The 17,290-nt window shown below is 50.5% G+C and overlaps 10 protein-coding genes across 10 annotated transcripts; 4 read left to right on the plus strand and 6 right to left on the minus strand.

Moving 5' to 3' along the window:
• Positions 1–95: 95 nt before the first annotated feature.
• Positions 96–1,691, minus strand: ALTATR162_LOCUS4862 (uncharacterized protein; the record flags this gene model as incomplete). The annotated part of the gene is made up of 2 exons (XM_043312478.1): positions 96–1,427; positions 1,575–1,691. The coding sequence occupies 2 exons, from the start codon at positions 1,689–1,691 to the stop codon at positions 96–98; spliced, it is 1,449 nt and encodes a 482-aa protein (XP_043168413.1).
• Positions 1,692–1,977: 286 nt separating this feature from the next.
• On the minus strand, positions 1,978–2,430 carry ALTATR162_LOCUS4863 (uncharacterized protein; the record flags this gene model as incomplete). Its single annotated transcript, XM_043312479.1, has 1 exon — positions 1,978–2,430. The coding sequence occupies one exon, from the start codon at positions 2,428–2,430 to the stop codon at positions 1,978–1,980; it is 453 nt and encodes a 150-aa protein (XP_043168414.1).
• A 1,723-nt stretch (positions 2,431–4,153) lies between these two features.
• Positions 4,154–5,821, minus strand: ALTATR162_LOCUS4864 (uncharacterized protein; the record flags this gene model as incomplete). The annotated part of the gene is made up of 3 exons (XM_043312480.1): positions 4,154–5,299; positions 5,349–5,583; positions 5,634–5,821. The coding sequence occupies 3 exons, from the start codon at positions 5,819–5,821 to the stop codon at positions 4,154–4,156; spliced, it is 1,569 nt and encodes a 522-aa protein (XP_043168415.1).
• A 1,383-nt stretch (positions 5,822–7,204) lies between these two features.
• ALTATR162_LOCUS4865 (uncharacterized protein) lies at positions 7,205–8,089 on the plus strand (the record flags this gene model as incomplete). The annotated part of the gene is made up of 3 exons (XM_043312481.1): positions 7,205–7,256; positions 7,313–7,420; positions 7,506–8,089. The coding sequence occupies 3 exons, from the start codon at positions 7,205–7,207 to the stop codon at positions 8,087–8,089; spliced, it is 744 nt and encodes a 247-aa protein (XP_043168416.1).
• A 206-nt stretch (positions 8,090–8,295) lies between these two features.
• On the minus strand, positions 8,296–8,906 carry ALTATR162_LOCUS4866 (uncharacterized protein; the record flags this gene model as incomplete). Its single annotated transcript, XM_043312482.1, has 2 exons — positions 8,296–8,324; positions 8,375–8,906. The coding sequence occupies 2 exons, from the start codon at positions 8,904–8,906 to the stop codon at positions 8,296–8,298; spliced, it is 561 nt and encodes a 186-aa protein (XP_043168417.1).
• Positions 8,907–9,659: 753 nt separating this feature from the next.
• Positions 9,660–12,072, plus strand: ALTATR162_LOCUS4867 (uncharacterized protein; the record flags this gene model as incomplete). The annotated part of the gene is made up of 2 exons (XM_043312483.1): positions 9,660–9,767; positions 9,820–12,072. The coding sequence occupies 2 exons, from the start codon at positions 9,660–9,662 to the stop codon at positions 12,070–12,072; spliced, it is 2,361 nt and encodes a 786-aa protein (XP_043168418.1).
• A 400-nt stretch (positions 12,073–12,472) lies between these two features.
• On the minus strand, positions 12,473–13,209 carry ALTATR162_LOCUS4868 (uncharacterized protein; the record flags this gene model as incomplete). The annotated part of the gene is made up of 2 exons (XM_043312484.1): positions 12,473–13,108; positions 13,162–13,209. The coding sequence occupies 2 exons, from the start codon at positions 13,207–13,209 to the stop codon at positions 12,473–12,475; spliced, it is 684 nt and encodes a 227-aa protein (XP_043168419.1).
• A 686-nt stretch (positions 13,210–13,895) lies between these two features.
• On the plus strand, positions 13,896–14,839 carry ALTATR162_LOCUS4869 (uncharacterized protein; the record flags this gene model as incomplete). Its single annotated transcript, XM_043312485.1, has 3 exons — positions 13,896–13,917; positions 14,099–14,427; positions 14,480–14,839. 3 exons carry the CDS (start codon positions 13,896–13,898, stop codon positions 14,837–14,839), a joined length of 711 nt encoding a protein of 236 aa, XP_043168420.1.
• Positions 14,840–15,203: 364 nt separating this feature from the next.
• On the minus strand, positions 15,204–16,166 carry ALTATR162_LOCUS4870 (uncharacterized protein; the record flags this gene model as incomplete). Its single annotated transcript, XM_043312486.1, has 3 exons — positions 15,204–16,009; positions 16,060–16,106; positions 16,156–16,166. The coding sequence occupies 3 exons, from the start codon at positions 16,164–16,166 to the stop codon at positions 15,204–15,206; spliced, it is 864 nt and encodes a 287-aa protein (XP_043168421.1).
• Positions 16,167–16,372: 206 nt separating this feature from the next.
• On the plus strand, positions 16,373–17,179 carry ALTATR162_LOCUS4871 (uncharacterized protein; the record flags this gene model as incomplete). Its single annotated transcript, XM_043312487.1, has 1 exon — positions 16,373–17,179. One exon carries the CDS (start codon positions 16,373–16,375, stop codon positions 17,177–17,179), a length of 807 nt encoding a protein of 268 aa, XP_043168422.1.
• Between the last annotated feature and the right edge of the window lie 111 nt (positions 17,180–17,290).

The following is a 17,290-nucleotide window of genomic DNA, read 5'->3' on the forward strand; positions in this document are numbered from 1 at the left end:
AATTATGTAGCTCAGTGACGATGGGTAATCAGATAGGCATGTTGGGATATGATTAAATCATATTGCCTTCTTAGTGTGCGTCCAAGACACAATATCTATATTTTGGTCTCATCCTTCTCCAAGGCACCAGGTGTTTCTCCAGTGGCCTTAGAATCCACCTTCATCCTAATAAACTCCTTCTTCATGCTCTCAAACTCCTTGAAGCCTTGGAAGTACTTCCTGCGGAAGTCATTTAGCTCACTAGCCCTAGTACCCTTCTCATACTCCCTCTTAACCGCTTCAAGCGCGCCCTCAGGCACCTCCGATTCTCGGCGCCGTCGATACGTCAATAGTCTGCGTGACCACTTATTGAAGGCCTGGACGCAGACTGATGTCAGTTCGAGACAGGGATGTGATGGTATTATCAGCTCGATGTCCTCGTCATTCGCGGTTGGCATCCACATGCTGATTCGACCGTCTTCCACTAGCGTAGCGACTGCGAAGGCTAGTATGTCATCGAGAAGCGCGGTGAAGGAGTAAGGCCGTTTCGGGGGTATGTAGCCGGGCTCTTTGAATTGGTCTTGGTGGGATTGTCTTTCTACTTCAAGAAGCGCTTGCCGGGATCCCAAGACTTTGAGGCCTTCTCGGATACCGTAGGGGGGGTCGCACACGATGCCGTCAAGATAGCCTGTCGTGTGGTCTTTGTTGGGTGGCGGTATCCTCAGTGGGGTGTTGGTAAGGTCGGAGACGAATGCACCTAGGTAACTTGGCTCCATACCGTACTGCTTGAAGTTACCGACGACATCGTACTTCCCAGTCTGTCCTCTTCTCGCGCTTCCTCCAAGGCCGCGGATAGTGCGGCCGTCGATGTCACTCCCAAACACCACTGCTCCGAAGTGAGCGCATGCTATTGGGAAACCGCCCGTGCCCATGAAAGGGTCGTAAAACAACTTCCCGGGTGCCACGTGTGCGATGTTAGCCGTTAGCAAGGTGAGCTCGGCGTCCATAGATGTAGTGCTGATGTAATGTCTCTTCTTGAGATCGAATGTCTTCTTGGCTTCATTACGACATGAGTCGGCAATAAAGCGGCCGAAGTAGAGGTACTTTGGCTTTTTGACATCAAGATCGTAGTCTTCGAAGACACGGAATGCGACATCTGGGTTTCGCATCCGTGGTGGCCCCTTGAAAGCCATGTATGAGAAGCTGTCGATGATGTCGCGCTGCTCATCATTTGATCTACTACCGCGATAGCCTTCTATGGTAAAGCGGAAGGATGCGGTAATGTACTGGGGCCACCAGGACGTGGTCAGACTGCGGACGGAATCGTGAAGGGCGTCGTATGTTGATCCCTGACCCCATAGCTCGTATATGCCCTGTGCTAGGATGCTCCGTGCAATGACTTTTCGTGCCGCAGCGTCTGACGGCAGATCGACAATGCAGTAGGGTGACTTTGATCGTCAGAAATGTATGCTTTTGGACAGCGTGACGCGACACTGGATTTCCTTTTTCCGAGACGTGACCAAAATAAACAGTGGAGCAAACGCGACGGACGAAGTTGAGGCAGAAGAACTGCTCAATGAGAGAAATGTACTTACATCTTCTTCATATTTGACGAACTGTAAAGGCACTCCAGCCACATCCGCTAACGCTTGCAATTCGACTTTCCGAAAGCTCTCATGTGCTTGCGCAAGCCTAACGAGATATTGAGGCATGTTGTTGTATGATCAGAGGAGCATGGGACTAGTGAAACCCTTCTGTGTAATACGCGTCTCAGTCAGGTATCGGCATGGCAGGCGTCGATCACCCAGTCGTCGCTTTTATCGCTGGTAGTCCAAAGCGGAGGAGTCACGGACCAGCAAAATGGGGCAGAAAATGGTGGGTCAGGGTCTCAATTCTTCATTGGTTCCCGACGTCGCTAAAGTTTAGACTACAATCTTTCTCCCAACCTCCACTCGCATCCCGATCCGATCTTCAAGACAACTACACCTGCAGGGCTGACTAGTCTACCACACTGTCTCTACGCTCTCTCCGTATGAATTCCACGTCCGCTTGCGCCTCAGTCATGTTACAAACAAGATTCTCCACCAACTCTTCCTTTGTCGTGAATCCCTCGGTCCACCAATCCTTGAACTTCATCAACTCACCAACCCATGCATCCCAGAGGTACCATCGGCCTTCGTCGTCTCGTAATATGAATTCGTCGCCTTTTGTTTCTTTGACAACTGGACAAAGACCATCAATGTTGTAATCTTTTGCAACATTTACCTCGCGCTTGGGATCGAAACAAGCGGAAAGATATAACTTCTTTGGGTCGTTTGTCCATGATAGTCTGAGGGTTGTGTCGTACTCGTCGTTGAGTTGAACGTAAGGTATGCCTTCTTCGTCTTGTGTGTTTCCCTCATTTGTTGTATTGGGGATGAGCCCTAGCTTCTCTAGAATGATTGCGAACATGTCAATGTCGGTATCGCAGTGAGGCTATGGAGGCACAGTGAGACCAGAGTCACTGTTAAGGAAGTGCTTTGGTTGCGAAATGGTGGATAGTAGAAGTTGTGGTAAGTGTAAAGAGATCATAACCGTGCACAACCCGTCGATTTAATAGATAAGCAGCTGCTCTACTGACGTATACCTAGGCTTACATTATGTAGACACTCTTTTTTACTTTTTCCAGGTACCAGACTTCGCGATACTTACGTGTCGACGCTTCGACAGGGTATCACGACGCTATCGCGTAACGACTGCACGATAATCACAGCCTGAGCGTCTTGTCCAATCGTATCGCTCCTAACAAACCATTTCGAAGGAATTTCCAAAAGTAATAGCCACTTGTAGGACTAGCACGACTTCGGGATATGCGCAGTATACCTAAACCGTATTTCCAGGTGCCGCGGGGCCGGTCGGGCGAAGATCAGGATCATCGACAGGGTGACAGACTATGTAGACGGAGTCAGCCTCCAGGGTTGCTGCTCCGCACATGACAAACTCTACTTCATCTTCATTGGATGTCATGGTACCCATATTCTTCGGCCTGATCCACAATGGTTGCCCATCGGACTCATCATAGAGGCGTCATCGCTAGTTACATTGTGTAAGAACGGACTGATCGCGGTCATCACACAACCTGATCACCGGTCGAAGACCTTTGACGTTGAAGTCTGAGCCCCAATCTGGCACTTTTCGGCTAAAGTACGCATCCATGATGAGATCACTGGGATAGTGTGACCAGTAGAGGGGAGTGGTGTACACCAGATCCAGTCGAAAAGGTGGTTCTTGATCTACAGGGGGCCTGTCACTCTCTTCCCTTTGCGCTGCTTCGGGGCTAGATCGTCAGGTCTACAGCACGTGGTAGACAATAGCGGGGTTTGCTGGTGCCTTTTCTGGGACCGATATCAAAGTGGTGTAAGCCCTGAGACGTGTCAGTCTACGAGTGGGAGAATGTCTTAGTTGCTCCGCAGTATCCCCCTGTGCTGATGACCGCGACTGACGCAGGTACGTACTGGCACGTTCGAGAGGTCAGGAGGTAAAGCGAACCCTGGAGTTGTACGATACCTGATGTATTACCAGGTCATTGTGATAGAGAATAGCGAATACTTTTAAGATCGGGTTTGATATCAACTCCAGGTTGGGAGAACTTAGCTTTCTTTGCGATGTGGCGTTTCTTATCTGTCAGTGACGACATGTCTCCTCTTTTACCTGGAATGACGGTGGATCGGATCATCTTCTCTCGCGCCATACTTTGAAGGGCATTCGGCTTCTTGTGGCTAGATCATAACGAGCTACCATTGAAAGGCATGGAACCGCAGTCTTTGCATGAATGTGACAGGAACGCGACTGGACCTTCGCTTCCAATGGATAGCTTGCTATACGGCACGATAACAAAAGCGCGAGGCACTTACGTGCCAATGACCAGGAAGTTGTAATCCTGGGCTTCAGCTCGTGTGCGTAGATAGATACAGTCGCTGAGATCGTGTACGTGATGTTTGTGGACAATCATATTTGAAACTATAGTGTGTTTAGCACAATGGATATGCAGAAGGCAAAATGCTCACCACTCATGCAGAGTAATACGTCTGTGACAAGAAAGCAAGTCTCATAATTCTGCTGACCAAGATCCACTTTTCTCTCGTACACCAACCCAAATACTTTCATGACCCACACAACCTGTAGTAGCTTGTGCTCAATTCCACAGGTATCCTCGACAATTCGCCGCACCACAACGGCATTCTATCGCACCCTCACCCGGCTCATCTATTTCCTCACCTTCTTCCTTATCAAGATAATCGAACGTCAGTTCCTCTCCCTTGGGTATGTGTCTCCGTGCGAAGAACGCAATATCATAGATCCTAGGATCATGCTTATTGTAAGAGACAGTATACTGCCGACAATTGGGGTCGCATGAGTGGTTAATGAATTTTGTTGGCCCACCCATAAACTCGCCATCCACAACGTATATATCCTCTTCCTTGAGGCCTTCGGATTCTGCGAACTTGTCGAGAGAGTAGAGGTACGATGCTTTTGCTTTTGAAGAAGAGCTTTCTCGACGGGTGGCTTCGGCGTCGGTTATCACTTCGCCGCGGTAGGTGTCAATGGATTGGCCTTCGTGAAGATCTTCCTGCAGCGGGAGGGGTGATGTCAGCGTATGCCTCTCAGATAATTGGTACACATCAGAACCCACCTTGCAGCGCAAACCCCAACCTCGTACGTCACCGGTTCGGAAGATTTCCAACTCGACTTGTCGTCCAAACTGTACATTTTTATTTCGACAATAGGGACCGCACCTACACCTATCGTTACACTCGTAGATTGGGCGACGGGAGTTTAAGTAGAAGGGCACAAGACAGCCGGTCTTCTCTCGTTTGGTGCCTTCAGCGAAGTAAGGGAACTTCTTAGGAAAGCCCATAGTGGATGTTCCCGTTTCGAGAGCGTCCTGGTATGCTCGCCTACCTTCTTCATCGAGACGACTTTCATCGACTGCTGCGTATTCAAGACAGTCACACTTTTTGGTGTATTCGCATCCGATGTCACGGCCCATATGTGGTGAACATTGCGTACAGCCTTGTTGAGTTTCGACTGATGCGCGGTAGACGCCTTGCTGCTCATTCAATACGTATTCGGAGATGTATCGAAATCGCAAAGATGGAGTGGCTTTGTCTACTAGATTGATTAAGTGGATGGGTTTGCCTGCTACTTTCGCTAGTCTCCGTACATACTCGTTGCGAATATAGGTGAGTGCTTTGTCAACACTGAAACGATGTGCATCCCGGTTCATCTCTGACGTAAGAATAGTATGAATGTCAAGTTTTGGTATGTCTTTACTTGAGGCCTGTATCGTACGTTAGTGATGAGAGAAGGAAGTCTATTGGAAGGCTCACTTGGCGAACGAAAACGTGACCATGTTCATCGGCATCCAAAACACCGTTGTAGATGTCGATGACTGCAGATGGGGATGTTGCGACAGATGACACAGAAGGAGACCGTGAAGCTAACGGCGTACGGCTGTCTTGAAGTCGTCGGTCGAAAGGTGATGAGCGACGGTCATACCCTGGACCCTCATCAGGGCTCTTTCTTTTTCTGGAAGTTTTCGTCCGCTGAGATGGCGGTACGTTCCTTGCAGTGGTCAGCAATATGCCATAGGCCTCTGTGGAAATGTCGCCTACTTCTCTCTCACTTCGAGGTAATCTTGAACGTGCTCTAGACATCGTACTAGTTCTTTTATCGGATGCCAACTAAGAGGCGGTTCCGTCGTCGATGTTTCTGTCGTCCAACGTACTAAGTACTGCTCCTCCTGGACGTTGATATCAGTACCGTGCACGGGCCATGTGTAGTGAAGGAGTACTAACGCCATTCTGAACGCGATTTAGCACGATAGAGTGCACCTAATGATGATGTTAGTATTATTACGCGTATATTTGATGCTGAGAACGCACTTACAAGGTCTACTAGCACACGGCGCCTCGTGTGTCCGTTGGTCGGTATTACGACCATGGATGGCATCCCTGTACCCGCAACTGCATCGCGTTAGCCTCACTCCCAGGCTTAGGATTTTTCTAGTAAATCAGAGTAATCTGTAGAGCGTTTGCCGCGTTCTGACGTAGATTTAGATAGAAAAAGTAACAAACCTAGGAGTTTATTAGATCGCTAAAGATCTTAGTTTAGTAGTAAAGCTTTACTAAAGAGGATTACTAGTAAGATAGAGCTGTGGTAGACGTCTTTTTCTGTTGTTACAAGGAATGTAGAGTTAGATGCCCAGATTCTAGGGTTAGTTTGCTATTGTAGCGCGGTACAGCAAATATTGCTTAGTAAGCGAATGCACAAACAGCTTAGCTAGCAAGCCTTTCTACATCCGTGCTAGTATATCTACTGTCACGAGATGCTACGCGCACGTGTTTTAAGAGCTTGCTAGAAGCGTTAATTGTGGCTACGTACGATATCTGGTGTAATACAAGACGTTGCGTAAGGAAACAGAATCAGCATGTACAGGCGGTGAGAAGTTATCGATGGGGGCCGTGCGCATGGCGCTAGGCCCGGCCGGCCAATCAGCCGAATTCGGGTGCTTGGCGGAGCACTCGGATTCTGTAGCGCGTTCAGTGTCAAGGGAACCACGGTGGTTACCGTGACATCTACAAACCTATTATACCTAGGTAACAAAACTCTAAAAGGCTATCGCCCTCTTCTAGATAGTTTTCTAACTCTTTTCGTACCTAACATAGCCTAACAAGTCGCGAAACAGTACGAATGTCACGATGCTCTATCACCACAGGATTCCAGCCACAGACTGGTGAGCCACCGGGAACCCTTCGGGGCACCGTCGGCTCACACCAGCCACAATCACGTGACGTAGGTATATATCATCCCTCTGAGAGGCTTGATAGCTCCTCAAGGATTCGTCTCAATACAAGCCTATACCGATATCTCAGTGCCTGCCCAACTACTCCTCACAACGAACGTGTACATTTAGCTCTTCTACACCTTAAATCTAGCCTCTATGCGCTTAAAATCTAGATAGATAGTGGTAGCATATACAGTGTGTTCTAGCGAAATCTTGCAGCAAAGATGCGCAGTGCAATCCCCTCGCATGCTCATGTATGGGTAAGATGCGCGCTAACTTGCACGTGGAGTAGCCCTAATGTCTTATCGCTATCTTAGCGCCATCAACCCTCCAAAAAAAGTTCGGCCCGCATCCCAAGCCTCAGAGTGAAGACATCGTCGCAACACGTTACAGCACATCATGGCATCAGACGCGCAAAACAACCCCTTCATAAGGAACCTTGCATCTAGCGGTATGCATACATTGTACTTGGGAGATATCGGATTATCGAGCTAACGTTTGCGACAGACAAGAAGGTTCGCGATGAAGCGCTTAATTCACTAAAAACTTACCTCGGCGCGCAAACTGAGATATCAGAATTGGACTTGTTGAAGCTATGGAAGGGACTGTTCTACTGTACGCGCTCTTCTTGCTGTGTCTCGTAGCGACACGAAAAGGCACTTTGCAACCGATCTCGCAACGACTAACAAGATGCTTCCAGGCCTATGGATGCAAGACAAACCCGCCCTCCAGCAAGGCCTGTCGCGCGATCTCGCCTCCATAGTCTCGAGCCTCCGAACTCCCGTCGTACTACCCTTCATCCGCGCATTCTTCCTTACGATGTCCAGCGAATGGAGCCGCATTGAAGCGCTCCGGTTAGACAAGTACCTCTACCTCATCCGCCAGTACCTGAACGCATCCTTCACTTTCCTGAGCAGAAACAAGTGGAAAAAGAACTTGTTGGAGCAATGGAACACCGTCGTGGAAGAGATACCCCTGGAGCGCCAGAACATGAGGATCCCGAACGGACTGAGATATCATGTCATGGATATTTGGGTTGATGAGATGGAAAAGGTTGAGGGAGAGGCATGGGAGAAGGAAGACAAGAGGGAGACGTTGGAGACGCTAGTTTTGCCGGTTGAGAAGATGGCGAAAGACGGCAAGTTGAAGCCGCTGAGGAACGCGGCGAAAGAGTGTTTGGCTGATGATAGGTTAAGAGCTTGGAGAGGGCAGGAAGTGGAGGTCGTGGAAGAGGCCGAAGAAGAAGACGATTCAGAGGCAGAGTGGGGAGGCTTTGCAGACTAAGAAGCATCACTCCAAGATAGAAGTCTGGAGAGACATATTGCATATGATTTCAGCGAGGCGTTAATAGAAGATCTGTCTTGTGCACAGGACATGGAAAAGTATTCTAATGTGGAAGCAATCTACAATCCGCATAGGCTCATAAGGATACATTTAGGGACGAGAAATCATACTCCATAACGTGTTCGATTGATGCTGCTTTCGTTGCCTCAGTCTTCCCGCGTATCGATAGTACCATCTGGTAGAGATTAGCCGGCATTCCTTCAACTCATTATAGCAAATACTCACATCCGTCCCTCCTGTTCGCAACTCCATCACCCTTTGTCTTCTCGGTATACTGTCCAAGCAAATCCGGCCTAACAAAAAGCACATACAACCTCCAGAAAAGCGGCGGCACCAAACACGCTACACTCGCCGCAGCAACCTTCTTGCTTAGGGCTGCATTCGGCCCTCCTCCTTCTACCAAATCCAATACTATCATTGGAATCAATAGCGCCTCTCCAAGCCCCAAGAGCATGTATGTGGGTCGTCGGCTCTCGATTCCATTTCGCGTGTTGGTCGCGCCTGCAAGTAAGGCGGACGTCAGACCGCCTACTACCAGGCCGCCGAATAGACGCGCAAAGAGGACTGAAGTGGGGTTGATGTCACGGGATGGGTTATTCAGGAGGAGAGATAGCGTCCAGCGTGTGTTTGTTATCAGGGGGATGGTGAAGAGGTTTGCGAATGCTTCTAAGAGAAAGGCTTTACGGATTGTGGAACCATTCTGAGTAGGGTCGGGTGTGATGTTTGGATTTGTAGCTGGGGATTTTGTGGTCGGCATTGTGGTGGTTGGAGGAATTCGTCGAACAGGGTGGATGAGCAGTTGTAAGTATGGGTAGGAATAGGAATTCGTGTTGTAAAATGTTGTTACTGTAGCTGATGTTCTAGTCTACACAATTTAGCATGACGAGTACAGACGTCATCATTTTAGACACAACCATCATCACCTCAATCAAGTGATGATGATATGACACTGGACCCTAGTAGATCCTGGCTTAGATGTTTTGTTCTTTTCTGGCTCGATCCATATGTGTATGCATGCAGGGTAGATGGCACACCGGTTAGTCGCGTCTCTAGTCAGGAACATGCCCACGATCTTACAACGCCAGGCCCATAGCTTGCAGTGTCACTTCGGATCTTTGAGTATCTACCTATGTATCTGTAAGCTTTTTCTGTTGCTCTTCAGCCAGCGTACGACTTGATTCGAGCTATGCCGTATGTGATTGCTCTCCGAAAGAACAGCCTCACCGCTCCAATTGCGGATGCGCCATTTAGCTAGTTTAGCAGTATCTCTGGTCAGCATCGCCGAATGTGTAGATGCGTAGCTGGTTTGTGCGGCAGCGACACAAGTGAAAGATGGAGATGATGTCAGATCTGGGGTAGGGCTGACGGTAGCGCTAAGTTGTTGCATCCACCAACCAACCATGGCACACTACAGCTTTCTTGGACCGCCGGCTACTGACCGCCAAATACTTCCGGCAGTAATATTCCGTCACCCACCACAGATTCGAAGTGTGCAACTTTTGGGCCCATCATGGGTCGCCGACCCAACCAATTGATTCTCGAGTACTTCGAGCGCGGTCCGAAGCTGGAAGATGCAAGCAATCGCTACCAACACACCTGCAAGTCATGCGGTGAGAAGGTGAGAGACCCCGCGCTGCGAAAAGTTGACGGTGATAGCTGACAGAAATCAGTTTCCCAAAGGTCGCATAGATAGCCTCACGAATCACCTCGTCAAAAAATGTCCCGCGCTACCCCTCCAAGACCGCCAGCGCGCGCTGCTGCAAATGCACGAGCTGCCACTCCCCGACAATATGACGCAGACGGCCTCTACGAACGCACCCGGGCCGAGCCAAATGCAGCATGGCCAAAAGATGAACCTCCCTTTTGCGCCGTCGAAGCAGCTCTCAGCGCTAGAGACGCTGGCCGAGGTGTCGCGACAACATCTGGACCTTTCTGGGAAGCGCATGGCAGAGAAGCAGCCGTCGCAGGCTCACCACAACAACAATAACAATAACGCAAGCCATGCAGGGTTGTTGGATGAGTTCCTGATACAGGACGATCGGCCTGATGGCTCTGATATGGGTGGTCTGTCACATGGTATGGACATGTCGCATGCGCCGGCGATGCCATCCATGTACCAGTTCAATGGGCCATTGCATCACTCTCCAACAGCTTCACCTCATATGGGCCACATGCCTTTGTCAAGCTCTGGTTCCATGTCGCACATGGTTCCATCGCTCGTCATGGCTGCATCGGCAGCAAATGATCTCATGCCACTGTCAAACGGCATGCCTATGGAGTCGGACATGAATCTCTCAGCACATGGGATGCAAGGCATGTCGGATGGAAAGTTCTTCCATCCACAGGCACGTGGACATTGGCCGAACATACAGCCCAACTCCCTGGACCCCATGTTACAAGACCATGGCAAGGAGCAGATGCATGCGAACGACCAGCTACACAAGGGCATGAGCCAGCAACGACCGCTTGTAATGAGTCCAGCCAACCAGAGTCACTTCACAACCGACTTCAGCATGAATCAGAAGCCAGCCAAGCCCAAGGTCAGGGGTCGTTTCTCGGATTCTAGACGAAAAGAAGTGCAGGAGGTGCGAAAACGAGGCGCGTGCATTCGGTGTCGCATGCTAAAGAAGCCATGCTCAGGCGACAACCCATGCAATACCTGCCAGAACGTCGAGAGCGCGCGATTGTGGAAGCAGCCGTGTATTAGAACAAGGATTGCAGAGGAGTTCGGTCTCTACTCTGCAGGTCTCCATAGCGTGCTAGCGTTCCATGCCACGAATCAAGCGAAGGGCCAGATACGGCTCGACCAAACACCAGGGCGCATAGAAGCAACCCACTTTCCTCATTCTGGCATCTTTGCTACCTTCACACCGCTGAAGTGCCAGCAGACGCAAACAGCCCAGAATACGGATATCGATCCTACGATTTTCGCTGGATTAGCTTCACCAGATCTCGAACTGATTGACAGTGATGACGATGTCAGTGGGAAGCTAGACCATTACATCAAGAAGATGGGTGGTCACTTTTCCGATACCGAAGACTCGAATTTCATGAGAATGACGGTACAGATTGCAAAGAGTGTCGCATCGTCAAGCCCAGACGGTCTCATTTCAAAAGCACTGGAGCTATGGAACCTTACACGGGTACTCACATCCCGGAATTTCGAATGGTATCTGTTTTCAAACCCTTCACTGGCACCTACTGTTACACCTTCTATACTGGCGCCAACGGATCTGGAAGACGCTATCCGCACGCCCATCACGCCTCTCGACAACGAATCATCCTACAACCTCATCACCATGCAGCTCATGGGTGCAACCGAAAAGCGGGCCGCATGTCTAGCACGCGTCGTGATGAATGATCTAGAACGACGACTCCTCCAGCGTCAACAAGCTAACCCCTTCGAAACGTTCCTAGTCGCCGTCATTCTCCTCGCCTGTGTAGAGCGCATGTGTTGGCTCTTCCGCTCCTGGGAAATGCCCTCTACCAGCCCAACCGCCCCAGAAGCTGAGGACGCTTTCAAACAACCACCAACTGTAGACAACGACTTGGCTACAGCTCTACAATCCACCTCTTCGCCATCCGGCCATACACTGGACCTTGCTGCTCACCAATCACTCCGTAACCCTAGGTGGCCGCTCGATAGATCTCCATCGACCTTTTCTCAGCAAGGCGAGAAGTTCAGCGATATACTTAACATGCTACTTAAGATGAGGGGTGTTCCTCCTAAACCCACACCGCGCAGCCCAGATGGCGTACTAACGGTATGGAGCGAAGACACCAATGATCGAGTACGGGAATGGTACGATGGCATTGCCGTTACAGTGCAACTGCTCGATCAGAAGACGAATGCGAGATTTGTAGGCGAGGATCCAAAGGAATGGGAGTTGAAGTTTGTTGGCAAGATCATCAGAGGGGATTAAGAAGGATGTTTCATATGCTGGGGGGTATTAGCCCCCCCCCTCTTTGTAGTAAGAGAGGAGGCGGAAGTGTTGTCACGATGGATCGGTACTTTGTCCTGGGTCTAGCCGGGTGGATGACTGAATTACGACTTGATACCAAAAAGTTATGAGGCATGTAGTTTGACAGGGCCGTGTTCGCGCTTCGGCGCGCTTTAGATGAAGACATGTTGATGTTATCATATGGGTCCTTTAGGGTATGCGGTGTTTCAACTTATTCTGGCTGGTGAACGATGATGGACGTGACTGCTGTTTCGATTTGGGGATATGTAAGAAGCTCCTCTAATACGCCTTAACTCCGTGTCAACGCACGACGTATGCTGTGCATAGTACGGCGGTTCAAAAGGTAAGATGATGGACGAGCTCAGCTCTTGAGCGCCTCAAGTCGTCCCCGCATCTGCGCGAGCATCTCGGCCTGATCATCTTCCTCCTCCTCTTCAGCTTGTGGCGCACTAGGCAGTTCTTCCTCCTTGGCCTTACTTGGCGGTAATCTATCCTTGAGCACCTCGCTCAACACCTTGTCAACCTCCTCCTCGGCTTCATCCGCCTCGCCCTCCAACATCTCGTTCTCGCCCAGTGTATCATCCAGCATCTCCTCAATGATACCCGCCTTCATCAATTCAGAGCTTAACTCGCGCATTGTGCCAGTCAGTTCTGGTAGTCGGACCAGACTGTTTACGTCCTTCATGATGCCTGTGCTTGCTTTGATGCTGCCTTCAATCTTCCGGACGGAGAAGGCTTCGTTGACTTGCATTTGCACGCTATTGAGCTGCGCCTTGGATGTCATGAGCCGATTGTTTTGTTTCCGTACGCGGATGAGTTCGCGGGCGAAGATGCGGACGTCTTGGTTGGCTTGCTTGGCCATGGAGGGGTTGCGTTGGGCGCGTTTGGAGGATTGTTGGATGAGCGTCTTGGTTTTTTGTTCCGTGGCTTTGAGTTGTTGGATGTCGCGGTCGAGTTTGCGGACATTTTGGCGGACGAGGGCGTTGCATTTGCGCTTCTGGGGGGTTGTTAGAGGGCTGCGTGGGTGTGCATCTGGACGGGTTGGTGTACCTGCTCCTCTGGCGTGGGCTTCCACAGGAGACCTCTGATGGTCTCCATGGTGGGCGCTCAATGTAACGTACTCTGCGCGTCTGAGCCGCTTGATGCTCCGGCGTGAATGATGTATGCGCGATTAGGTGCGGATACAGCGGGAGTCGGTGAAGGTATGTGCAGAGCGCGTGTGGTTTGGGCCGTATCAGGTTACTCGATAGTTATTGAGGCGATTAAGAGTAATTTGCAAAAGGTCGGGCCAGTATATTCGGGTGGGATGGCATCATGTGCATGTTCAAGGGTCCCGAGGTGTTGTAGTAGCGGTGCCTTGCAACCGCTCCAGGACCGAGCTCGGGCCCATTGTGACGTTGAGCTCTTTCGCGGGGCAGTTGCAACCCACTAGCCTCAAGCATCGAGCATCGAGCATCGAGCATCGTCGGTCAACACAACGTTGGCAGAGACAATCAAGCGCATCTAAGACACCTGTAGAATCCACAGCTTGCATATTCCTACGAGTTGCTTTCCGTAATTGATCGACCAAAACCGGGGCGTTCAACTTCAAGTTTCCATAGGGCTTCTATTGCTTTCCACGCTAGTCCCTCCACATCACTGCATTTCTTCCACCTTCAATCTGCTTCGTCCAGACAAACACTACACTACAACTACACAACAGACGCCCGAGACCACCACTCGTACATTGCGAACGAAACCTCAAGTCCGATTGAAAGCAACAACTAAGAGTTATCACCTTCAACATGACCACTGTCACTCCCGAAGGTAAGCTGCAGCCTTGCCCGCTATGCGAGCTCTAAAGATGTTATCGGAGCACTCCCTATGGTTATTTCCCCGCGTACAATCTTGGGGTTCACGTGCATCTCGAATTCCTTATTAGCGACCGATACAAGAGCATCCGCAGAGCCTGCATGGACCATACTCGACAAATGCTAACGCGCGACAGTCACCTGGGCGCAACGCTCATCCAGCGACGACCCCGAGAAGAACTACGTATACCTCACCATCGTCGCCGCCGATGTACCCGAGTCAGATCTGAAGCTGGACCTCAAGGAGCAGTCACTTAGCTTCAAGGGTACCTCAACGTCCAAGAAAGTCACATACGCCATCGACCTCGAGTTCTTCGCCGAGATCGACCCCAAGGAGTCCAAGATAAGCCACAGCGGTCGCGATGTCACAATGGTATTGCGCAAGAAGGAGCTCAAGGAGGAGTTCTGGCCCCGCCTGCTCAAGGAGAACAAGAAGATGCACTTCCTGAAGACCAACTTCGACAAGGTAAGCTGGGCGATACCCAATGGATCGAGAACGGTGCACTAACTCATCACAGTGGGTTGACGAGGACGAGCAAGACGAGGCACCCGAGGACGACTCCATGAACCAGATGAACCCAATGGCCGGCGCTGGCGGTATGGGCGGTGGTGACGGTGGCTTCGGCGGCATCGACTTTAGCAAGCTCGGCGCTGGCGGCGGCGGCATGCCAGGAATGGAAGGCATGGACATGGCCAGCATGATGCAAGGCATGGGTGGTGCTGGTGGTATGCCAGGCATGGGTGGTATGGGCGGAGACGACAGCGACGATGATGACGATGACATGCCCGAGCTTGAGAACGACGAGGACAGCAAGGACAAGGCCGCACCCGAGGCGGCTGCATCAGGCGACAAGCCCAAGATCGAGGAGGTTGCGTAGTTGCTCCATCTTCTCGCGACAAGCTTATGACTGCACGAGATTGATTGGGTGGCGCGCATGACTGGCCGGCGTTACTACTCGATCTTTTTGGGATAGGGTTGGAGTCTGATACCTGACCGAGGACGGGAAAGGTTACATCTATATGTCGCTGCGTATTTCAGAGTCCATCCTAAGCGTGCTGGTGCAGGTAATGATCACACCATGGGGTATATGACAAAAGAACACGAATCATGTTTTCATGACTGGAATTAAGCTTCTAAAGTATAGAATGAAGATTGCATTGTTCTTTGGGTATCTTCTTGATGTGTAGTCTTCTTCATCTTACCACCTCATAGACTGAAGGCGGTAGTCTTTCATGAGAAACTCACGACTTGGTTCCCATACCATAGCTATCATATGGGAAATCCTCCAAGCTTTTGTGTAGCCTTCCCCAACCGTCATCAATCTCTCCCGGCATACCGAATTTCCTCTTCCCCTGAGCAACCTCCACCTCAGTCTTCTGCAATTGGATTTCCTCATCCTCTTTGTGTTCTCCCGTCAGTCCTGCCAGCACCTCCTTCTCCCTCCCCTTATACTCAACAAGCAGTTCCGGATGCGGACACCAAACCACCTGCATACCTGCTCTCCTTCCTGACTCCACTCCCGGCACGCTATCTTCAAAGACGAGACACTCCTCTGGTTGTATGGGCGGCTGGCCCTCCGCTTCAAGCGTCTTGTTGAGTGTGGACAGAGCGAGTAAGTAAATATCCGGTGCGGGTTTCCCACGTCCAGAAGGTATCCTAGGGTCATCACCCAGCACCTGATGTTCCTGTTTAAAATTCTCAAACACGTGCCCCAGATGTGCAGTCTTGACTTCGAACATGGCCTTGTGACTGCTCGTCGCGAGCGCCATGTGTACGCCTCTACTCTTTAGCCCTGCTAACAGATCCAGAACACCGGGTAATGGTTTGCAGTTTTGGAATAGATTCTTCTGGAGTTCTTTTTGTTCGGCGAGAAACTGCTCGTGTGTTATGGGGAGTTGGGCCCAGGCGTGGAAGATCTTGCCAGCTTGGGGGCCGGGGCGGCCTTGGAGTTGCGCTTTTATGGACCATGGGAGGGGAGGGCGGCCGTAGCGTTCTAGGATAGTGTTTGTTACTATGCTGTAGAGGTCTTCGGAGTCGATGAGGAGACCTGTAAATGGGGTTAGTTGGGATCAGGTTTCAAGGTGAGTACTTTCGTACCGTCCATGTCGAAGAGCGCTGCCCGGATGCGGGGTGGTGGGGTAGTACTGGTGACGATTAGCACAGTTTCGTACAATTTTCGAGGTTGGTACACACGTAGAGCTCATCTTGAAGGTACCCAGGCGGATTACAATCAGGATTGGGGTATTGGAGGTTCTTGTATAGGTACAATGGAGGGTTGTAGAAAGTTGGGGTTTACCCCACGTGGCCGAGGCACGCTAGTCGGACCTCCCGTCCACAGACGTCACTTCGAAAACAGATCTACCTTTTCTACACGCGCACCTGCATAACAACGCTGACACCACACACGACCATGGCGTCGCAGGACGAAACAACGAAAAAAGCCGAGGCATCTGCAATCGAAACGTCAACACCGGAAATATTTCCGCCAGACGAAGAGAAAAAGCTACTTGACGAGTCGAACACCGAAAAAGCCTCAGCAAATAAGACATTCACATCCGGCGAGTACAATGGCGCGATACAAGGCTACGAAAAAGCTCTAGCGGTATGTCCATCGTACCTTGAATACGACATTGCCGTCCTCCGTTCGAATATTGCAGCATGCCACTTGAAGTTGGAAGAGTGGAAGCAAGCCGTAGAATCCGCAACACAAGCATTAGAGGCCTTAGACCGAATAGACCCCCCAGCACCAAAAGACGCAGGAAAGGATGAAGGCGGGAAAGAAGCAACAGGCGGCGGCGCAATCGCCGAAATCGACGACACAACCGAACTCTACCTCGATGCTCTAACCCGCACCAACCACACAATAAACGACGTCCACAAACTCCGTACAAAAGCTCTCCTCCGCCGCGCAAAAGCACGTCACGAAGTTGGTGGCTGGGCCTCTCTACAAGGCTCACTGGAAGACTACCAAGCACTTTCCAAGCCACCACACCAGCTCTCCAGCCTCGACCAGAAAGCCGTACAAACGGCGTTACGGAAACTACCAAGCCAGCTAGACGAAGCGAAGAATACGGAGATGGCAGATATGATGGGCAAGTTGAAACAGTTGGGAAATGGAATTCTGAAGCCGTTTGGGTTGAGTACGGAGAATTTTCAGTTTACCAAGGATGAGAAGAGTGGGGGATATAGTATGAACTTTAATCAGGGTGGCAAGTAAATGACACGAGAGAAATCAACAATAGACTTGCGTGTATTGGATCTCTGCACTAGACATATTTAGTTTGTAATGCTCTGCTTTAGAGCCTGCAGATTAATGTTGATTTCGAAA

This window comes from Alternaria atra (genome assembly GCF_907166805.1).
Source record: "Alternaria atra isolate CS162 genome assembly, contig: 23, whole genome shotgun sequence".
Lineage (NCBI taxonomy): Eukaryota > Fungi > Ascomycota > Dothideomycetes > Pleosporales > Pleosporaceae > Alternaria > Alternaria atra.